The 16,765-nt window shown below is 53.3% G+C and overlaps 2 protein-coding genes across 3 annotated transcripts; both read left to right on the top strand.

Annotated features, from left to right (window-relative positions):
• Positions 1 to 208: 208 nt before the first annotated feature.
• MRPS21 (mitochondrial ribosomal protein S21) lies at positions 209 to 1,292 on the top strand. Its single transcript, XM_088137012.1, has 2 exons — positions 209 to 370; positions 993 to 1,292. Exons 1-2 carry the CDS (start codon positions 288 to 290, stop codon positions 1,171 to 1,173), a joined length of 264 nt encoding a protein of 87 aa, XP_087993138.1. The 5' UTR covers positions 209 to 287; the 3' UTR covers positions 1,174 to 1,292.
• A 62-nt stretch (positions 1,293 to 1,354) lies between these two features.
• PRPF3 (pre-mRNA processing factor 3) lies at positions 1,355 to 15,123 on the top strand. Of its 2 annotated transcripts, XM_088137010.1 has the most exons (17): positions 1,355 to 1,830; positions 2,263 to 2,433; positions 2,915 to 3,045; positions 7,469 to 7,615; positions 8,271 to 8,354; positions 9,101 to 9,321; positions 9,419 to 9,466; positions 9,936 to 10,242; positions 10,544 to 10,710; positions 11,181 to 11,263; positions 11,589 to 11,732; positions 11,819 to 11,918; positions 12,366 to 12,479; positions 12,584 to 12,702; positions 13,347 to 13,430; positions 14,336 to 14,397; positions 14,818 to 15,123. In XM_088137010.1, the coding sequence occupies exons 1-17, from the start codon at positions 1,431 to 1,433 to the stop codon at positions 14,962 to 14,964; spliced, it is 2,529 nt and encodes an 842-aa protein (XP_087993136.1). In that variant the 5' UTR covers positions 1,355 to 1,430; the 3' UTR covers positions 14,965 to 15,123. The 2 variants fall into 2 exon arrangements, with proteins under 2 accessions (XP_087993136.1, XP_007444411.1); XM_007444349.4 differs by lacking the exons at positions 1,355 to 1,830; positions 2,263 to 2,433 and adding an exon at positions 5,711 to 5,813 and having other exon boundaries at positions 2,917 to 3,045.
• The last annotated feature ends 1,642 nt before the right edge of the window (positions 15,124 to 16,765 follow it).

Here is a 16,765-nt window from a genome sequence, read left to right as displayed (position 1 = left end):
AAAGGGTGCCGCGGAGGCGCGGCGGGGTCGGTGCCCGAGCGCGGGCCGGCGGGCGCTCTCCTGCGCGGGGGGCGACGCCGGCCCGCCGCCGCGGCTTTGTCCAGGCCCTCCTGGGAGGGAGGGAGGGAGGGAGGGAGGGTGGGCCGCGGCAGGCGGGACCTGCGCGCGCTACGCGGCGGCTCAGCCGGGCGTCCCCGGGCGCTTCCGCTTCCGGGGCGGAGCTTCCGCTTCCGCCGAGCGCTCGGCCCGGCGCTGCTTGGTCCCCTCCGCCGGCCCGCCGGGTGGAGATGGCGCACCACGCCAAGTTCCTCGCCCGGACCGTGATGGTCCCCGGCGGCGACGTGGAGCTCGCCTACCGCGTCCTCACCAGGTGGGAGCGGCGCCCCTCCCGTCGGGGGCGCGAGGCCCGGAGGGGACGGGGAGGCGCCCGCCCCGCCGTTCCTCCGGCCTGGCCCGCAGCCGGGACCGTACGGGGCGCGCCTGAGCGGGAGACCCGCGGGCGCCGGCGGCTGCCTGGCCGCGGAGCCGCTCGAGCCGCAGCTGCTCCCTCCCGCGCGCGTCTGCCGCCCGGCCCGGCGGTTGCGAGCGGGGGCGGGCCCGGGCGCCGCCGCTGGGCGGAGGCTCCTCCTCGCCGGCGGCAGGGCCTCGGGTCCGCTCGGGACGCCGGGGTGCCTCTGGCCCCAGGGCCGCGGGAATGCAGTTGGTGCGGCGCCGAGATGTTCCTGGGTCTTGACGGCAGACCTGGCAGCGTTGAGCTCTACCTCTGGTGCCCCCCCCCCATGTTTCAAACAGCCAGCCAAATACTTTCACGGGGTCTCGGTAACTCTTGCGAAAGCCACGCAAATGAGATGGGCGGTGGGAGGGCGGGAGGGAAGCGAGAACCGAGCGAGGTTTTAGCTTGCGCGCTCCTCTGCCCTTCCCGGGAGGGGCCGGCGGGGCCCCGGGGCCCCTTTGCTTTGTTAAAGCGGCGGGTCCTTGTTTCTGTTCTTCAGAGTCCTCACCATGGACGGAATTATCGATCACGTTAAGCGGAAGCGGTATTACGAAAAGCCGTGCCAGAAGAGGCGGCGGGAGGCCTACGAGGCGTGCCGGAGGATCTATAACTCTGAAATGGGCAGAAAGATCAACTTTCTCATGAGGAAGAATCGCCCAGACCCTTGGCTTGGTTGCTAAGCCAAAGACTGTCGAGGATGGAGGCCACGTCCTGAAGAAAGTGGCGCGGTCGGCGGCGGGGCTCCTCCTCGCGTTGCTTTTCGAAAGGTTGTCAAGTCAATAAAGTCAATGTGGTGTCACGCGTGTTCTTGCCAGCCATTTAGTCCCCCTGCTGAACGTGCACGGGGGGGGGGGAGCATCGGCCTCCGGGAGTGGGGTGAGCCGGGAACGCTTCCCCTTCGGGCATCCGCCTCGATTGGGGGGGCAGTGAGGAGGATATGAGCCCGGGGTCCCTTCCCGACAATTTCCGCGCTGGGGTCGCGCGCCCTGCCTGCAGCACGCCCGCCGATGGTCCTGGGGCGCGTCCGTCCGTCCGTCCGTCCGTCCGGGCTGGGCTGGGCTGGGCTGGGCTCGGCGTAGCTGCGGCAGGCGAGAGCAGCAGCAGCTACGGCCGCCCCCTGCTGGCCGTGGGCCGTCAAGACGGCCATGGCTCCGGCAGTAGCTGCCAGGAAGTCCCGCCCCCAGGCCGGAGGAGGGCCCGGGCGGACTCGTTGGTCAGGTCCGCTTCCGTTTCCGCTTCCGCTCCGCGCGCCGCCACAGCCGACGTTCCGCCTCCGTCCGCCGCGAGACCCGCGGCCTTCTCCTTCCCAGCCGCGGAGGGAGGCCGCCCGGCCGCCGGTGAGGAGCGCCGCCGTCCCCCGGTTCCCTGCGCGGGAGGGAGGAGCGCGGCCCGCCTCGGGGGAAGAGAGCCCGCGGCAGGTCCCGGTCGGGTGGCTGCTGCGGCCAGAGGTGGCCCTGCTCGCGGCGGGCGGGGCGGAGGGCGCTCGACTCTGGGCGGGGGTCCGCCGCGGCCCCGCCGGCGCGGCCGTGGCTCTCCCTAGCGAGGCGGGGCCAACGCCCGCCGGCCGCTCGCGTGGGGCACGCGGGGACGGGGCGGGCCGGCCGGCCGGCCGGCCTTCCGCGGACCAGGGACTGCCGGCGCCCTGGCCTCGGTCGGCTTCGGACTCGGGCGCGTAGGCAGGAGGAGAAGAAGAGGTGCCTCGCGGGGCCGCTCCTTCCCTTCCCCCCTCGGGCCCCGGTGTTCGCAGCGATGACCCTCTTTCCTTTCAGGCGAGCCCAGCCAGATCCCTTCAAAGATGGCGCTCTCCAAGAGGGAGCTGGATGAGCTAAAGCCCTGGATCGAGAAGACGGTGAAGCGGGTCCTCGGCTTCTCCGAGCCCACCGTGGTGACTGCTGCGTTGAACTGCGTTGGGAAAGGAATGGATAAGAAGAAGGCCGCCGGTAGGTCCTGGGAGGGGGCTCTGGACGCTGGGAAGCCGTTCTTTCCTGCTCCTCTGCTGACTTTAATCCCTGGGATCCTGGATGAACAGGTGATGCGGCCAGACTCGGTTTGCACAGCCAACTCTTCCGCTCTGACTTGCCATCGCTGGCATTGACCGTCCTAACCAGATGGAGCCTGGGCACTAATGCTTGGGCTGCAGGGCTGGATCGCCACAGGGTGCCCTCCCTTCTGAATGCTATTCCTGTGGGTCAGCCACCGGTCTGCGCGAGAAATGCGGTAGCATGGTTGGGCTGTCCTCCTTGGTGGTTGTGAAAGTTTCATTGCCTTGAGTTATTTTTCCGTTTAGGTAGTCGGAACGAGCTGAAAAAAGGAGTAGTTAGTTTCAGGAAGCACAGTGTTCATGGTCCATAACGGCAGATTGATTGAGGGGTATATTTTGGGCTCCTTACTGTAGTTCTCCTCTTTTTCTTCCTTTCCCAGATCATCTCAAGCCATTCCTGGATGACTCCACGTTGCGATTTGTTGATAAGCTCTTTGAAGCTGTTGAGGAAGGGCGAAGCTCTCGCCACTCCAAGTCCAATAGTGACCGAAACCGGAAGAGAGAGTTAAAGGTGAGCCAAACTCCTGCTTGCTTTTGCTACCTTCTTATCCAGGCAGGGTAGTTGTCAGTTACTGGCAATCTTGCTTCATGATGTTTTATTCTTCCAGAGAAGGCCACGTGCTACAGTGCCTAAAAGTTCAAGAGAAAAAAAGAGTACCCCTTGTGTCTGTTTTCTTAGAGGTCTTCCTGTACCTTGACTTCTCTTCCTCTTAATTCTGCAGTCTGAAGCCATCAGAAATCTTACGGTGACGGTTATAGCAGCTTTGGAGTATCTTGTTTGTTGCTGTTGTATGAAACTGATTTGGACTAGAGGCAACATCAGGGCAGCTCAGGTTTGCTGAGGAAACTTGGCCTTAGCTGGACATTATTTATCTGAGTTTTGGAATGCCCATCATCTAGGTCCCTGCAGGATGTACAGACATAAAAAATCTAATAACAGACTAAAGCACATAAACCCCACAGAAAAAGATAAAAGTGGCGTCGTCTGGGTGCTCATTCCACAGGACAGATGCACAGAAAGCTGACAAATGTCTATACGTGCAGGATGCATAAGCTGTTCCAGGCTGGCTGCTGATTTTACTGGTTCCAAATTGTTGCAGGTGATCATATGGACAGGAAGGAGGCCTGTGCAGGAGAGGAGTTACTTGTCTCGTTGGTCCCAGGGATTCTGGAACTGTGGGTAGATTGGTAGGCATTTAAGACAGATGTTTTGGCTGACAACTCTTATCACCCACAGCTAGCATAGCTAGTGGTCAAGCATGGTGAGGATAGCGCCTCAAAACGTCTGCGTTAGATGGTCGTATTCCGCCCTTCAAAATAATTCTGGGTGCTGTGGTTATATGGTTGCTTTGAACTGAATTGCAGGCCCAGAAGAACTGGAAGCAGGGCACTTGTGCTTCACTCTGTAAGGAACACAGTTATTGGGATCAGACTGAAGGGGCACTTGGTTGATGTTCTCCTTTGGTAGCCAGCCAAATCTTACCTGGTCACCTCTAGAGTAAGAGAACTGCTCTCCTGTTCCACTTCTGCAGCCAATATTGCACAGTAGACTGCCCCAGAAGGAACTGATGGTCTGCCAGGAATTTGCCAGACCCGCTTTTTAAGGCCATCTAACATGATTGCCCTCACCACATCTTGTGGTTAATTTAAGAGCTGCTGCTGCACAGCTTGAAGAAGGCCCTCCTTTGGCCCGTCTTGAACATCTGGATGGGGTGGCACAGGGAAGTAGCTGCCAGACAGTATTCCTTAGTAAGCAGCGGGTAGCCTGAGATTTATATCTAGCTGTGTCTGTTTCCTCTTCCCTTTTTTCGTACTGTGCAACGTCTTTCTAATTGTTACACTAATTGGTTTTGTATTGATGGGTTAACGTCTTTTAGCGCCTTTGGATTTCTTCTGTTTTCCTCCTTTGCTTTTTCTTGAGGCCGTGTGGGAGCTGTAGTACTTTATAGGATGAACTATTTTCCAATCCCAGAAAACTGGGCTCCGAAATGAGAAAATACTCTAGTCTTCCGATATTTGGGGCCTCATGCTGCCTTTCCTCGACTCTGGACAGTCCCGTGCTTTGCAGCAGCAGCAGCAGCAGCAGCAGCAGCAGCAGCAGCATCTTGAGACTGTCTTCCTTCCACACTTTCTGCTGTGCCGAGCTGCTACGTTTTCATTATAACTGTGTTTCTGAGCACCTGGAAATTAAATTTGGCCTCTGGGAATAAGCTAGGGTGGGCAACTCCTTTTCCTGCCCATCGTACTTTGTAATCTTTCCTTCCAAGTGTAGCATCTTCCTATTCAAAGGGTAACAAACTGTCCAAAAACCTCCCTTATCCTGGAGAATCTAGCCAGTCTAGGATTAGAACGGGAATGCCACTCTGTGGTAGGCATCTTGGGAAGGCATCTTGAGGCACCTGCTTTGTTTTGAATTATTACTCCAAAGATCTGCAAGTGGGATCCAGGGGCAAATAGAATGTGGGGTGGTGGTGGTGGGGGGAGCAGATTCAGGTGGGCAGGACCAAACTCCTTACTGAACCCCACGATTTTTTTCTTGGCCAGCATATTCAGAGAAGCCCAGCGTCTCTTCCTCCAGAAACTTAAACGCTGCCCCATCATCTTGTAAACACTAGCAAACTCAGAAGTTCTCTCCATTCCCCCTCTCCTTTTCTTATCCCAGGCTTAGATTCACTTAGAACACCCTTTGCTAACTTTGGGCCCTCCCATTGCCCCTCTCTTCATTTCAGCGATTGAGCAGGGAAAGGAAAGATCTTTGTTGCAACCCTTGTTAAGCAGCAGAGTCAGAAGCACTTGCCAGTGGGCTATTCTGTATCCTTTGACTGACCTAGAGAACCAGATCTGTTCGTTTAAATTGCTGACATCCAGAGCAAAAGCACCATAGACTTCTCCACATGCAGGCTTCAGTTGCAAGATTAATTTTTGTCCCACCCACCTGCCCCAAACATTGCTGTTCTCTTCCAAAGGGTGCTCCTGCATCTTTTCTTCAGAGCCACAGGAGTAAGACCAGTCCTCAAGGACCCACTGCGTTTCTTCTGTAGCAAACCACCCGTTTCTTCCTTTCAACTGGGCTTATCTTGCAGGGACCTAACTCGCTGCGGGGGAAGTTCAGGAACTAAGTTGCAGTGGTCTACCTCTTCATACTATGGGCAAGCCCTTTTCTCTTGAACTTGTAGGTGTGTCACGATGTTCCCTGGTTTTGGACGAGGAACTGTCCCTGTAAAGTATGACCCAAAATAGCGAAGAAGGATGTTCAGCTGTCGCTTGCAGATGGTTTGTGTACGTACATTTTGTTTCTCTTTCTGACTAAATAGCAGCTGTATGCCACGACTGGGACGCGCCTTCTAGTCTGCAACGTTCTTCTCTAGCGTCTCCCGCTGATCTCCTTCCATCTAAGTGGAGATGGATTGAGGCTACATAATCTGGACTGAACTTCATCCTTTAGCTTCTCCATGGAATATTTTTGTTGATTACTTGAGTTGCCCCTTTCCTTTTGCCTTTATTTATATTCAGTCTGCCAATTAGTGGCTGAGGATATGCTAATTCACATGAAGCTTACTTCCCAGCAGTATTTTCACTGCAGATAAAATCCCTGTGCAAGAATTAGCCCAATTCTGCTGCAGCTTGTCAGTGATATGTTTTGAGAGGTCACTTTTTCTGCGTACTTGCTGTGGGTTCCAATTCACTTTGATGGACCAAGGGTATTGGATATAAAGTGTTTTAGGGATTAAAGATTAAGGCTGCGCTCTGAGAAAGATTTTCTGCATTTAACATTGCGTGTACTTATTTTTCATACCTTTCTGATCCTGTACATGGGGGAACGTCTTGCGCTCCAGCCTCCCTGCCTATCCCAGAATTCCTCACCGTTAGCTGTGCTGGTGAAGGGAGTCGCTCTTGGGGGAGGGTGCACCTGTCCACCGCAGCCTTTTTTTATTTTGAAGCTGAAGAGGCTGTGAATGTTGTATCTGGGCGTTTTACAGAAGGACTTGTCTTTAGTCCTAAAGGATTGCCGTGCACTGCAAGTTTGATGTTCTGTCATTCTGGTCTGTTTAGCAGATTAAGCTTGTTAGCCGTGTCATAGAATAGTTTATATTTGGTTTTTATCAAGGTGGGCAGAACAGCCTCAGGTGTGTAACCTCTTCCCTGCATCTCTGAATGTGGAAGAACTACTTTCCTCCTAGAGTTTTACTTCTGTAAAATAAAAACAATATAACGTTTTAAAATTCTGTAAAGTACACTGTTTCATTTGCATTCTAACGTTCAGAGCAGCCTTCCCCAACTTCCAGGCCTGCTGTGTTATGTGACCACCAATCGGCTGGTAGGTGGGGTTCCAATAGTGGGGTAACCCCAGAAAGACCTGGTTCAGCCATCCATTCAGCCACCATTTTAGGGGGTCGTTTACTCACAGTGTCAGGGTGCAGATATGGTGGGTGGGAGCAGAGACACATCCAGTCCCGTAGCAGAAATGTAGCTTTCAGAGCAATTTAAAACATGAAAATTCATTGAGGACATCAGCTCAAATTCCTTAATTGCAATGGAACGAGACCTGCAGCTTTATCGGGCAAAGAACGGACCTAAAACTCTTCTGAGCTGCGCTGCGCATGTGAACATCTTCCCATTTGCATCAGAGGCTTGAAGGTGACTGGAGGCCGACTGGGAGTGGCCGTACCTGTCTTATGGCCATTCCTTCCCAGATGTGGAGATTTGATTGTAATTAGAATTTCACAAGAGACCCTGAGCTTTCTGGGCACTCTTCTCTTGAGGAGTGGTTGTGTATTTCCAGCAGCAGGCGGGGAGAGTTAGGGTTAGGTTGACAACTTTATGTTCTTGAAAGCGTGCCTGTGCCAATTGCTGCCTCTGTTAGTTCCAGGTCAGTTTATGTTTATGAGATGGTGGTCCCCGTTAAAGGCCTTTTGCTCTGTTCTGTTCATTAGGATGTGTTTGGTGATGACTCGGAGATTTCTAAGGAGTCCTCGGGAGTCAAGAAGCGGCGCATCCCTCGCTTTGAGGAGGTGGAGGAAGAGCCCGAGGTCATCCCTGGCCCACCAACCGAAAGCCCAGGGATGCTGACCAAGCTTCAGGTGTGCTGCCTTTGCATGTCAGGAGTCGCTCTATGTGCTTAAGGTTGTTTTAGAGCAAGTGGTTTTAAAGTATTTGCAATAGCTTTTCTGAAGCGCTTTTCTACTCTTAATGGCATCCTCAAAGTGGCGTATAGTATATTAAAATGGTGGTGTCGTTTGGCAGTTTAAAGTGTTACAGAGGACTGTTAAACAGAAGTTTTAATAAAAGGGAAGGGAAAACCTGAAACTGCAATAATCAAATGAATCACAATAAGAAGCCCACTGAAGTCAAGGGGTTTTTTTTGCTTAATTAACTGCGGCTTCAGCTTTCTTGACCTTTTTGTGGATGTGATTCCACAGCTAGAAAGTTACCACAAAGAAGGCCCCATCTTGAAATCTATAAGCTACAGGTCTGTAAGCTCGGTGGTGGTCCTCATGAGGTGGCCTTGAGCTGTTCTCTCTTCAGTGGATAGAGGCTCTCCAGGAGCGCGTCATCGAACAGCTGGAAGAGATGCTCAGCTAGGTTTACAGGAAAGTAGAATTGTATAGCTGCTATGAATAAATGGGATTTGAGTCTAATGCAGAAGAGCCAAGGATGGATTTGGAATGAAAAAGAAACATTGTGCTAAAGAGGAAGTGCACCGAAGTTGTTTAACTTGTTTTCCCCTTCTTTCAGATAAAGCAAATGATGGAGGCAGCAACACGGCAGATTGAGGAGAGGAAGAAGCAGCTGAGCTTCATCAGCTCCCCGGCTCCCCAGGTAGCGCATAAGCCCTTTGGCTGGAACTTCCAACATGATATCTGGCCTATTTCTTTCTTCTTTTCTTTCTCGCTAGAGCCGTTCAATCCACAGAGCAGGCCCCTCCTGAAATCTCAGGAACAGTTTCTACTGGCAGAGCATTCCTCAGTAGGCGCAAGGGTTTCCCATTATGCAAAGAGGCCGCCAACGGTGTGGGGTGGAGCGCTTGCCATGGTTTTGTGGCAGACTGTAATGATATGTGGGAATGACCTTGGGAGACTGGACCCAGAGACCCTGCCTAGGGAAGGATAAGAGATAAGCTGATGGTCAGATAAGAGATAAGTTAATGGTGAGATAAGAGATAAGTTGACGTCAATCTTGCAAGTCTGAAGATGCAATTCTCCTCCTGTCTCCTTTACACCCCGAGAAACTAGAGAGGATCTCTTCTGAGCCTCTTGCCCCGCCCATTATCCAGCTGTGGGCTATGCCATCTCTTATCTGACCGTTCCCTAGGCAGGGTCTCTGGGCCCAGTCTCCCAAGGTTATTCCCACATACCATTACAAAGACAGACGGGAACGGTGGTGCCATGCGTGACATTTCAGCACCCAGAGCCACGGATTTCAGGTAAACCTTTGAAAAAGTCCTCGGAGTGCAGAAAAAGAGTTCCTCTATTTCTCAGCCTGGTCTCCCGGCTCTCCCTCTCCCTGCCTCTAACCTTAACCCGTAGCCAGTTCCATAAACTGTTTTTAACTTTTCTTTGCCTCAGCCTAAAGCTCCCGCGACTGCTCCGCCTGAGCGCCTCCCGATCGGCAATACCATACAGCCCTCGCAGGCAGCCACCTTCATGAACGACGCCATTGAGAAGGCCCGGAAGGCAGCAGAGTTGCAGGCCCGGATCCAGGCTCAGCTGGCGTTGAAACCTGGGCTGATTGGGAACACTAACATGGTGGGGCTGGCCAACCTGCACGCCATGGGGATCGCACCGCCGTGAGTATTGGGACACGCTGCCGAGTGTGCGGGTCTGTGAATTGTGGGCCTGCCAGTGGGAGCTGACAAGACTCAACTGAATGATTTGTTCTCATAGGGCAGAAATGCGTCACATGGGCAGCAATGTCCAATCACCGTATTCACGGTAAGCGAGCAGTGCTCGGCAAGCGTGCTGCGAGAAACGTACGAGCAGCCTACCCTGGCCAGGCCCCTCCGGGGGGGTGGGACTGCGCTTCCCGTGGCTCCCAGCCACCACCTCCCCTGGAGTTGCTAGCTGTGGCTTCCTCCCCTGGGGGTGCTGGGCCAGGGGGGCTGGTCCAGAGGCGGCCTTGGAAGGCTTGGCAATGAATTTAAGGAGTGTGATCGTCTGCAGAGAGCAGGAGGGTCTGTGGTAGAGCCTGGTGGGGCTGTTTCCCCCCCCCCCCGCCCCGGAGAATGTGTGAGACTTGGGTTTCCCTGCGCTGGTTGTGAAGCCCCACAGATGGGCTGTTTCTCAACAGTTGGGTAGCGTTCCTGGGTATGGTGGCTTTTGACTTGCCCACGCGCAGCGTGCTCCTGCGGCTGCGGGAGAGCTGCGCGATAACCCAAGTTGTGCTGGGGATGTCTTGGCCCAGGAAGGTGGAGCTGAAAGACCAGAGCAAACCAACACCGCTGATTCTGGACGAGCAAGGCCGCACGGTCGATGCCACCGGCAAGGAGGTGGAGCTGACCCACCGCATGCCGACTCTCAAGGCCAACATCCGGGCCGTGAAGAGGGAGCAGTTCAAGCAGCAGCTGAAGGAGAAGCCCTCCGAGGACATGGAGTCCAACACCTACTTTGACCCCCGTGTCTCCGTCACCCCAGCTCAGCGGCCAAAAAGGACTTTCAGGTTCCACGACAAGGGCAAGTTTGAAAAAATAGCCCAGCGGCTGCGGACGAAGGTACGGCACTACGGAGGGGAGGGACTGTGGGTCCCTGACCCGCCGCCAGCCCGTTGGGCGGGGGTCCTCCTTTAGTTGCCTGAGGAATAAGCTGCCAAGCGGGGCAGGCTGTAGAAATGCAGCCTCAGTGAAGCCTTTTCCCCCAAGTGCTAAAAGGTGCCTTGTCGGGGAGCCTTCAGGCAATCGCATAAGCAGCTGTTGATCGGTCCAGCGCTGCTATCAGGGAGTCTCTCCATCTAGGAGCCCTCCTCAAGGGAATTGTACCTCTCCTAGACCTTGAAAAGGTCTCTTTTGTCACTAGGCCCAGTTAGAAAAACTCCAGGCAGAGATCTCACAAGCTGCCAAGAAGACGGGAATTCATACCTCAACCAAATTGGCCCTCATTACCCCCAAAAAGGAGGTGAAAGAAGGGGACATTCCCGAGGTGGAGTGGTGGGACTCCTACATCATCCCCAACGGCATGGATGTGTAAGTGGCTTGGAGGTGCTCCTTGAAAGAGCTGCTGAGATTCCGAGTTGGCGCAGGGGCTCTTAGAACATGCGGAGCGGCTTGTCTTCTCAGATGCCGGCCCGGTTCCCTTGGGGCCTCTGGTCCAGAGCATCTTCCCAGGACCGTTCAGAGGACGATTCCACTCCTCCAGCAGACGATGAGCATGGTTGTCCAGGCGTCTCCTCAGGCTAAGAGCTGATGGGTGCTCTGAAAGATGGCAAATCCCTCCATCTTCTGGAGGGAGCAGATGCCAGGGAGACAAAGAGGAATTTGCTGTCGGGAACTCTGCCTTTCCTACGTGCTTTGTAGAAGCTCGCTGTGCGTCTTTGTTTTGTAAAGCACGCCAGGAGGGACTATGCGTGAACAGTGCAGCAGATGATCTGAAATGGCTGGAAGGAGAAGTCCTTGAGCTGACGTTGGTAATTGGGTGGGTCTTCTTCCCTTTTTAGGAAAGCCACTGATCTGCTTAAAAGGGAGGACTATTTTGGCATCACAAACCTGGTGGAGCATCCGGCTCAACTAAACCCTCCAGGTAACCTCCTGATTGCTTCTCTGAGTGGCGGAGGCAGAAGTATTTCTTGAAAATGGAGTGGGTGGCTGCCTGCCCCCTCTCTCGGAGCAGTTGGTTGTCCCCCACCCGCCAACTCCATTTGCAAGGGGGAAGGGCCCTTTCGTGTTCTCGCTTCTCTGCTGAAGTACACCTGATCACGCAGTTGAGGGTTTCTGTCGAGCCTTAGGAGCGGTGGGTGGGTCTCCTTAACCCCCCCAGAAAGTCGCAAGGAAAGCCACCCGATTCCTTGACTTTCTCGGGGGAAGATGCCACGCAGGGTACAATGTGTCTTACTCCCTCTCTGCAGTGGACGGTGACCTGCCGGTGACCCTCGGGGTCTACCTGACCAAAAAAGAGCAGAAGAAACTTCGTCGCCAGACCCGCCGAGAAGCCCAGAAGGAGCTGCAGGAGAAAGTGCGGCTCGGCCTGATGCCACCTCCGGAGCCCAAAGGTAGCATCTTGAGAGAGGCCTGAGGGGGAGAGGAGCCCCTGGAGTGACTGTGACGAATCCTGTCGTTGCTTCTTCTCCCTCTGCAGTTAGAATCTCAAACCTGATGCGAGTTTTGGGAACGGAAGCCGTTCAGGACCCAACCAAAGTAGAAGCCCACGTCCGGGCACAGATGGCAAAGAGGCAGAAGTATGGCTGGTCTCCCTCCCTCGTGGTCTTTGCCGCCGGCTCCTGTGGTCCCCACCCTCCCAGAGGCCGAGAATGCTGGGGGAGCATCCGGTTGGATTCCTCCCAGATGCTCTTGGCGTGTGCCGAAGCTGATTAGGGGGTAGAACCTTTAACCCCCTCCTGCCACATACACAATTCCTTTGTGCATTTCCTTCCATTAACAATAAGATGCTTTGAGACCAGTTGGTGGAAAAAGGGGTTAAAAATATGGAAAACAATAAAATGGGGAAACTGAATTGAAGGATAGGTGAGGACACGAATGCAGTAAATGTATTATGTTCTTGCTACAGACCTCTTGCCTTGGGCAACCTGGTTTGGGGAGGGGGGGCATCTTGCAGAACCAGGAGCTGGCATTAGCAGTGGCATCCTTGCAGATTGCTTAGATGCGCTGCACTGATGCGCTTACAGGGCTCACGAAGAGGCCAATGCCGCAAGGAAGCTGACAGTGGAACAGAGGAAAGCGAAAAAGGTGAAAAAGCTTAAGGAAGATATTTCACAGGGAGTTCACATAGCTGTTTACAGGTGAGCGTCTCATTCCCAAAGTAAGGGTGCCTTGCTCCCCTGCTCTGTCTCGGCTTCCTTTCCCCCTGGTGCGACCTGATCCGTTCCTCTCCCTTTTCCCCCAGAGTCCGGAATCTAGGTAACCCGGCAAAGAAATTCAAAATTGAAGCAAACGCCGGCCAGTTGTACTTAACTGGAGTTGTGGTTTTACACAAAGATGTCAATGTGGTGGTGGTAGAAGGAGGTAAGGGGACAAGCGAGCAGGTTGAACTCTGTCGTGCTATGCGTTTCTGAGGTGCTAAAACGTCCAGCAGGCCTGGGCGATGTGCTGACCCAGCCTTGTTCCAAAGCTGCCTGCGAGCTCTGGCGAGAGCCCTGCTGGAATGGGTGGGTGAGGAAGGCGAGGCTGGGGGCTCATGAATGTGTGACTCTGGCCAAGGGCACGTTTTTTGGGAGGGATGTAGAATAACAGAAAGGAAGGCTCTGAACATCTGCAAAACAGATCCCAGAAATAGTGGCGCTTCACGCAACCTGGAGTTAACAAACAAAACTCCTGGTTTCAGGCTGCTACGTCAGGGCAGGATAAACATTAAAAAATGTATGTCTTGTGCATCGCCCTGGGAAAACGGTTTGAAGAGCAGCACACTTTTAAATGAAGAAACTGCTCTCGCTGGCTTTTTAAAAAGAGTCTTCTGTTTCTTTGAGAAGAGGTCACAGTTTAGGGTTGTGACCGCAAGGGAAAGCACCTAGCGTGGGCTTACACGTGCCATGCAGCTTTCCTAAGAATCAGGAATTCTCTCCTCCTCCCAGTTCTTGTGTTTGTGAAGTGCTTAATCGCTTGTTGTGATGCTCGGCTGTCAGTTCTGCCTTTTCCGCATTCCTTCCAAGGTCCCAAAGCACAGAAGAAATTCAAGCGACTCATGTTACATCGAATAAAATGGGATGAGCAGACGTCAAACACAAAGGGAGATGGTAAGAAAGGGCATTTCTGCTGCTCTGGGCCCAGCCTGGAAATGGTTATTAAAAAGCGATCAAATAAATAAAAGCGATTGACTGTTGACCTAGTAGTTTGAATCAAAATGCTAAACTATAAAAATAAACGACTCCGGAAGGAGATGTGCTTTTCCTATTTTTGGGCTGATTTTAGAAGCCAGCGTGCTCCCGGCCCCGCTCCCAGTGATGCCTTCTGAAGATGTCGAAAAGACAGAAGAGTGCCTGAAGCCAATTCTTCCTTTGGAGGTTGCAGGCAAACCTCGGGACTCCCTTCGGAATGACCTGGAGAAATGGGGAAAGGGATTCCTGGTCAGGAGCACATTGAAGACAGAACTTTGAGTTTCTATTTTAGATTTAAAAGCTTCTGCTTAAAAAGGAAAAAGAGAAGGCTTAAAAAATAGCGATTGCTGTTATATCAGCTGTTGTATGTAATATTGAATAATCCTGTATTAATCCATTTCTCCATTAGTCCCCTGGTTCTCCTAAGAAGAAAGTCAAATTATGGAAGTTTTAAAATAATAAAATGATAGAGAAAAAGGCAGCCATCCTTTACATTACATAGATCTGGTTCTGAAATTTAAAGTCCAAAAGGAAGTTGCGACACCTGAAGGGAAACTTCTGTAGGGCTTTGTGAACTACTCCTTTACTGTCACAAAAAGTTCACTTCTTTTCCATGAGTTCGTGAGCTTGCGAATGTTCGGGTCCTCCCCTTTTCTAAAGAAACAGAATTCCACACCATCTGTTTAAATAAAGGGTGTTTCTGATCTGACTGATGACTGATCTTGAGTGTACTTTGAATAGACAGACCCATTTCATGCACGGAGTCTCCTCGTCTTCAGTTGTTTGCCCATTCTTACACCCTAAATAGTTTATTTTCCTTACAGACGACGACGAATCCGACGAAGAATCTGTGAAAAAATCCAACAAATGTTCCCTGGTTTGGGAGGTGAGTAACGTTTCTGGCCTAACCGGCTTGTTTGATGATTCTCCTGCTTTTTATCACATCCCCTTAGAGACAGGACAGTGAAAAATATATACGGGAGTCCAACTGTGGGTGGTCTGTAGGATTGTCCATTCAGAGCGCCCCAGTCTCTCTCTCATTTCTGACATCTCCCGCTTTTGGACTCACTGTGAATGGTTGCTTTAGCTAGTTGTGGCTTGTAAACCACGGTTTATGGTTTTAGCATGTTGTGTGCGACCAACCCTGTCGGGCTTCACCAATAAGCCACGGGTAGGGAAAGGAGAGCTTAGTGCCTTGCGAGGCTCCAATCCGTGTATTGCTTAGAGGGCCTTTCCCACTGAATAAAACCTTCGGTGCGCAGGCTTGCTCTGAACCTCCCCTTCCGCCCTCTCTTTGCCTTTTTAGGGCACGGCGAAGGAGCGGAGCTTTGGCGAGATGAAATTCAAGCAGTGTCCCACTGAAAACATGGCACGGGAGCATTTTAAAAAACACAGCACTGAGCATTACTGGGACCTGGCTCTGAGCGAGTCAGTCCTAGAATCCACAGACTGATGGCCTTTTCTGGAACCCCTTTTCACATTTGTGGTGTTTGACGTAAAAAGCAAGAACTGAGCAGAAACGTTAGACTTGGAGCCCCCTTCCCTTCTTTCCCTCAAGTTCCTCACAGTACGATGCATATAATTAAAGGAAATATTTTTCAGATCCAAATAACAGAGGCTTTGATTTAATTTTTTGGCTTTGGACTGAAACCGTTTATGGATCTTAATGTGCGCTCTCTAAACTGTACTGCCACGCTGTCTGGAAGAACTCAAGTCGAAACTCTTAAAAAGCAGCTGAAGTCATTTATCTGCCAGCCACGCCATCTTCTCTCCTGAAGCCTTCCGCCTTTAAAGCTATACAGCCCTCTTCTTTATTTTGTTTCTTCCCAGTTCTGTAGGTTTGCTTGGATGCTAGTCAGTGAGCAAAGGCATCCCCACAAAGAGGGGAGAGAGAAGAGCGGCGCAGAGTCGCCAACTCTGGCGGGCAGGAGGGCACGGTTTGTAGCCCTGGGAAAATTGTACAGCAGGTTAGGAGCTGGGGATTTAGCCCACATCCTACATTTACATAATAAAATTGTTTTTGTAAGACCTTCCAAAGAACCTGCCCTGTTTCCTTGTCTGGCGTATTGGACAGCCTGCTCGTTGCTGTAGCTATGTGATTGGCACAGGTCCCTGCTCCTGCTGCAGCTGCTGGCAGTGCTCGTTGGGCAGCTGCTTGCACTTGGCGTCCCGGATCCAGGCCGCCAGCTCTGCGTGTGCGCTGCTGCTGCCGCCGCCGCTCAGTCTGCTGGGAGCTTACTTCCACGCTTGACGTGGGTGTGGGGGCTTGGGTTGGGGTTCAGGGGCTGGGCCTGGGGCATCACACCCTTTGTAGGTAATCACACTGTCTGTAGAAGGGTTTCTAATTCACTAAACAAAAATGTGGGAGGGTGAAACCAAACAACAACAAACAGAAAACAATGCCATGCACCCTGGGGAAACATGAACAAACCACTCTCTGCTCTCCCTGCCCATCCACCCACCCCACTGGAAACCCACATGAGACTACGGAAGGGCAGCTGGAGGAGGAGGGAGAAAAGGGAGGTGCAAACAGTCCACGGCCCAGCAGCTTTAAGTCTGTAGGACAGTCCACAGGGAGCCTCCGCTGCAGCCGGTCCCACGTTGCAGTCCAACTCCCACCACTGGACTCCTCATGTGATGGGCGACTCTGTCTGACTTCCATGGCCAGAGGCGTCGCCACCGCTTGGCTGGCCAACGGTCCCCCTCCACTGCACATAGAACACATGTCCTTGGGGGTAGGGTGGGGGTTAGGGGGTTGGGGTGAGGGCGAGGGTTAGGGCTGGGCTGGGGGTTAGAGGGTGGGGTTGGGTTGGGAGCTGCACCTCGGGGAGACGCAAGTGGGCCACGACCAACCCCCAGAAGTGGAGGAGGAGCACCACCTCATCCCCTATGGAAGACAACTACTGGGCAGGGAGGATGCTCAGGGGGGCGGTGCGATCTAGTGCCCAGCCCGTGGCCTCCCCTGAGACCCCCACACACCACCATCCGCTGGGCTTCTTCAGAACTGGAACGCCTAGCATCTGAGCCACCCACTGTGCTTGCCCTGGGGCGGAGGGGAGCACCCTGACGGAAGGTGCTGCTCCACAGGAGTCCCCTCCTTCAGAGCTGTAGATCTGACCTGAGCCTCTGCACCTCTTGAGAGGCAACGAGAAACAAGGGCCAACCTGCCTCCCTGGGCTGCTCCTCACTCAGGAAGAAGCAAAGAAACCCCTTGGAACCCGAACCCTAACCCTCAGCTCAGAAGAAGAAGCATA

This window comes from Python bivittatus, unplaced genomic scaffold (genome assembly GCF_059951505.1).
Source record: "Python bivittatus isolate LINGU-HERP-01145 unplaced genomic scaffold, Pbiv_v1 ctg000180_np1212, whole genome shotgun sequence".
Classification (NCBI taxonomy): Eukaryota; Metazoa; Chordata; class Lepidosauria; order Squamata; family Pythonidae; genus Python; species Python bivittatus.
Note: the sequence above shows the minus strand (reverse complement) of the source record. Positions and strands in the feature narration are given on the sequence as shown.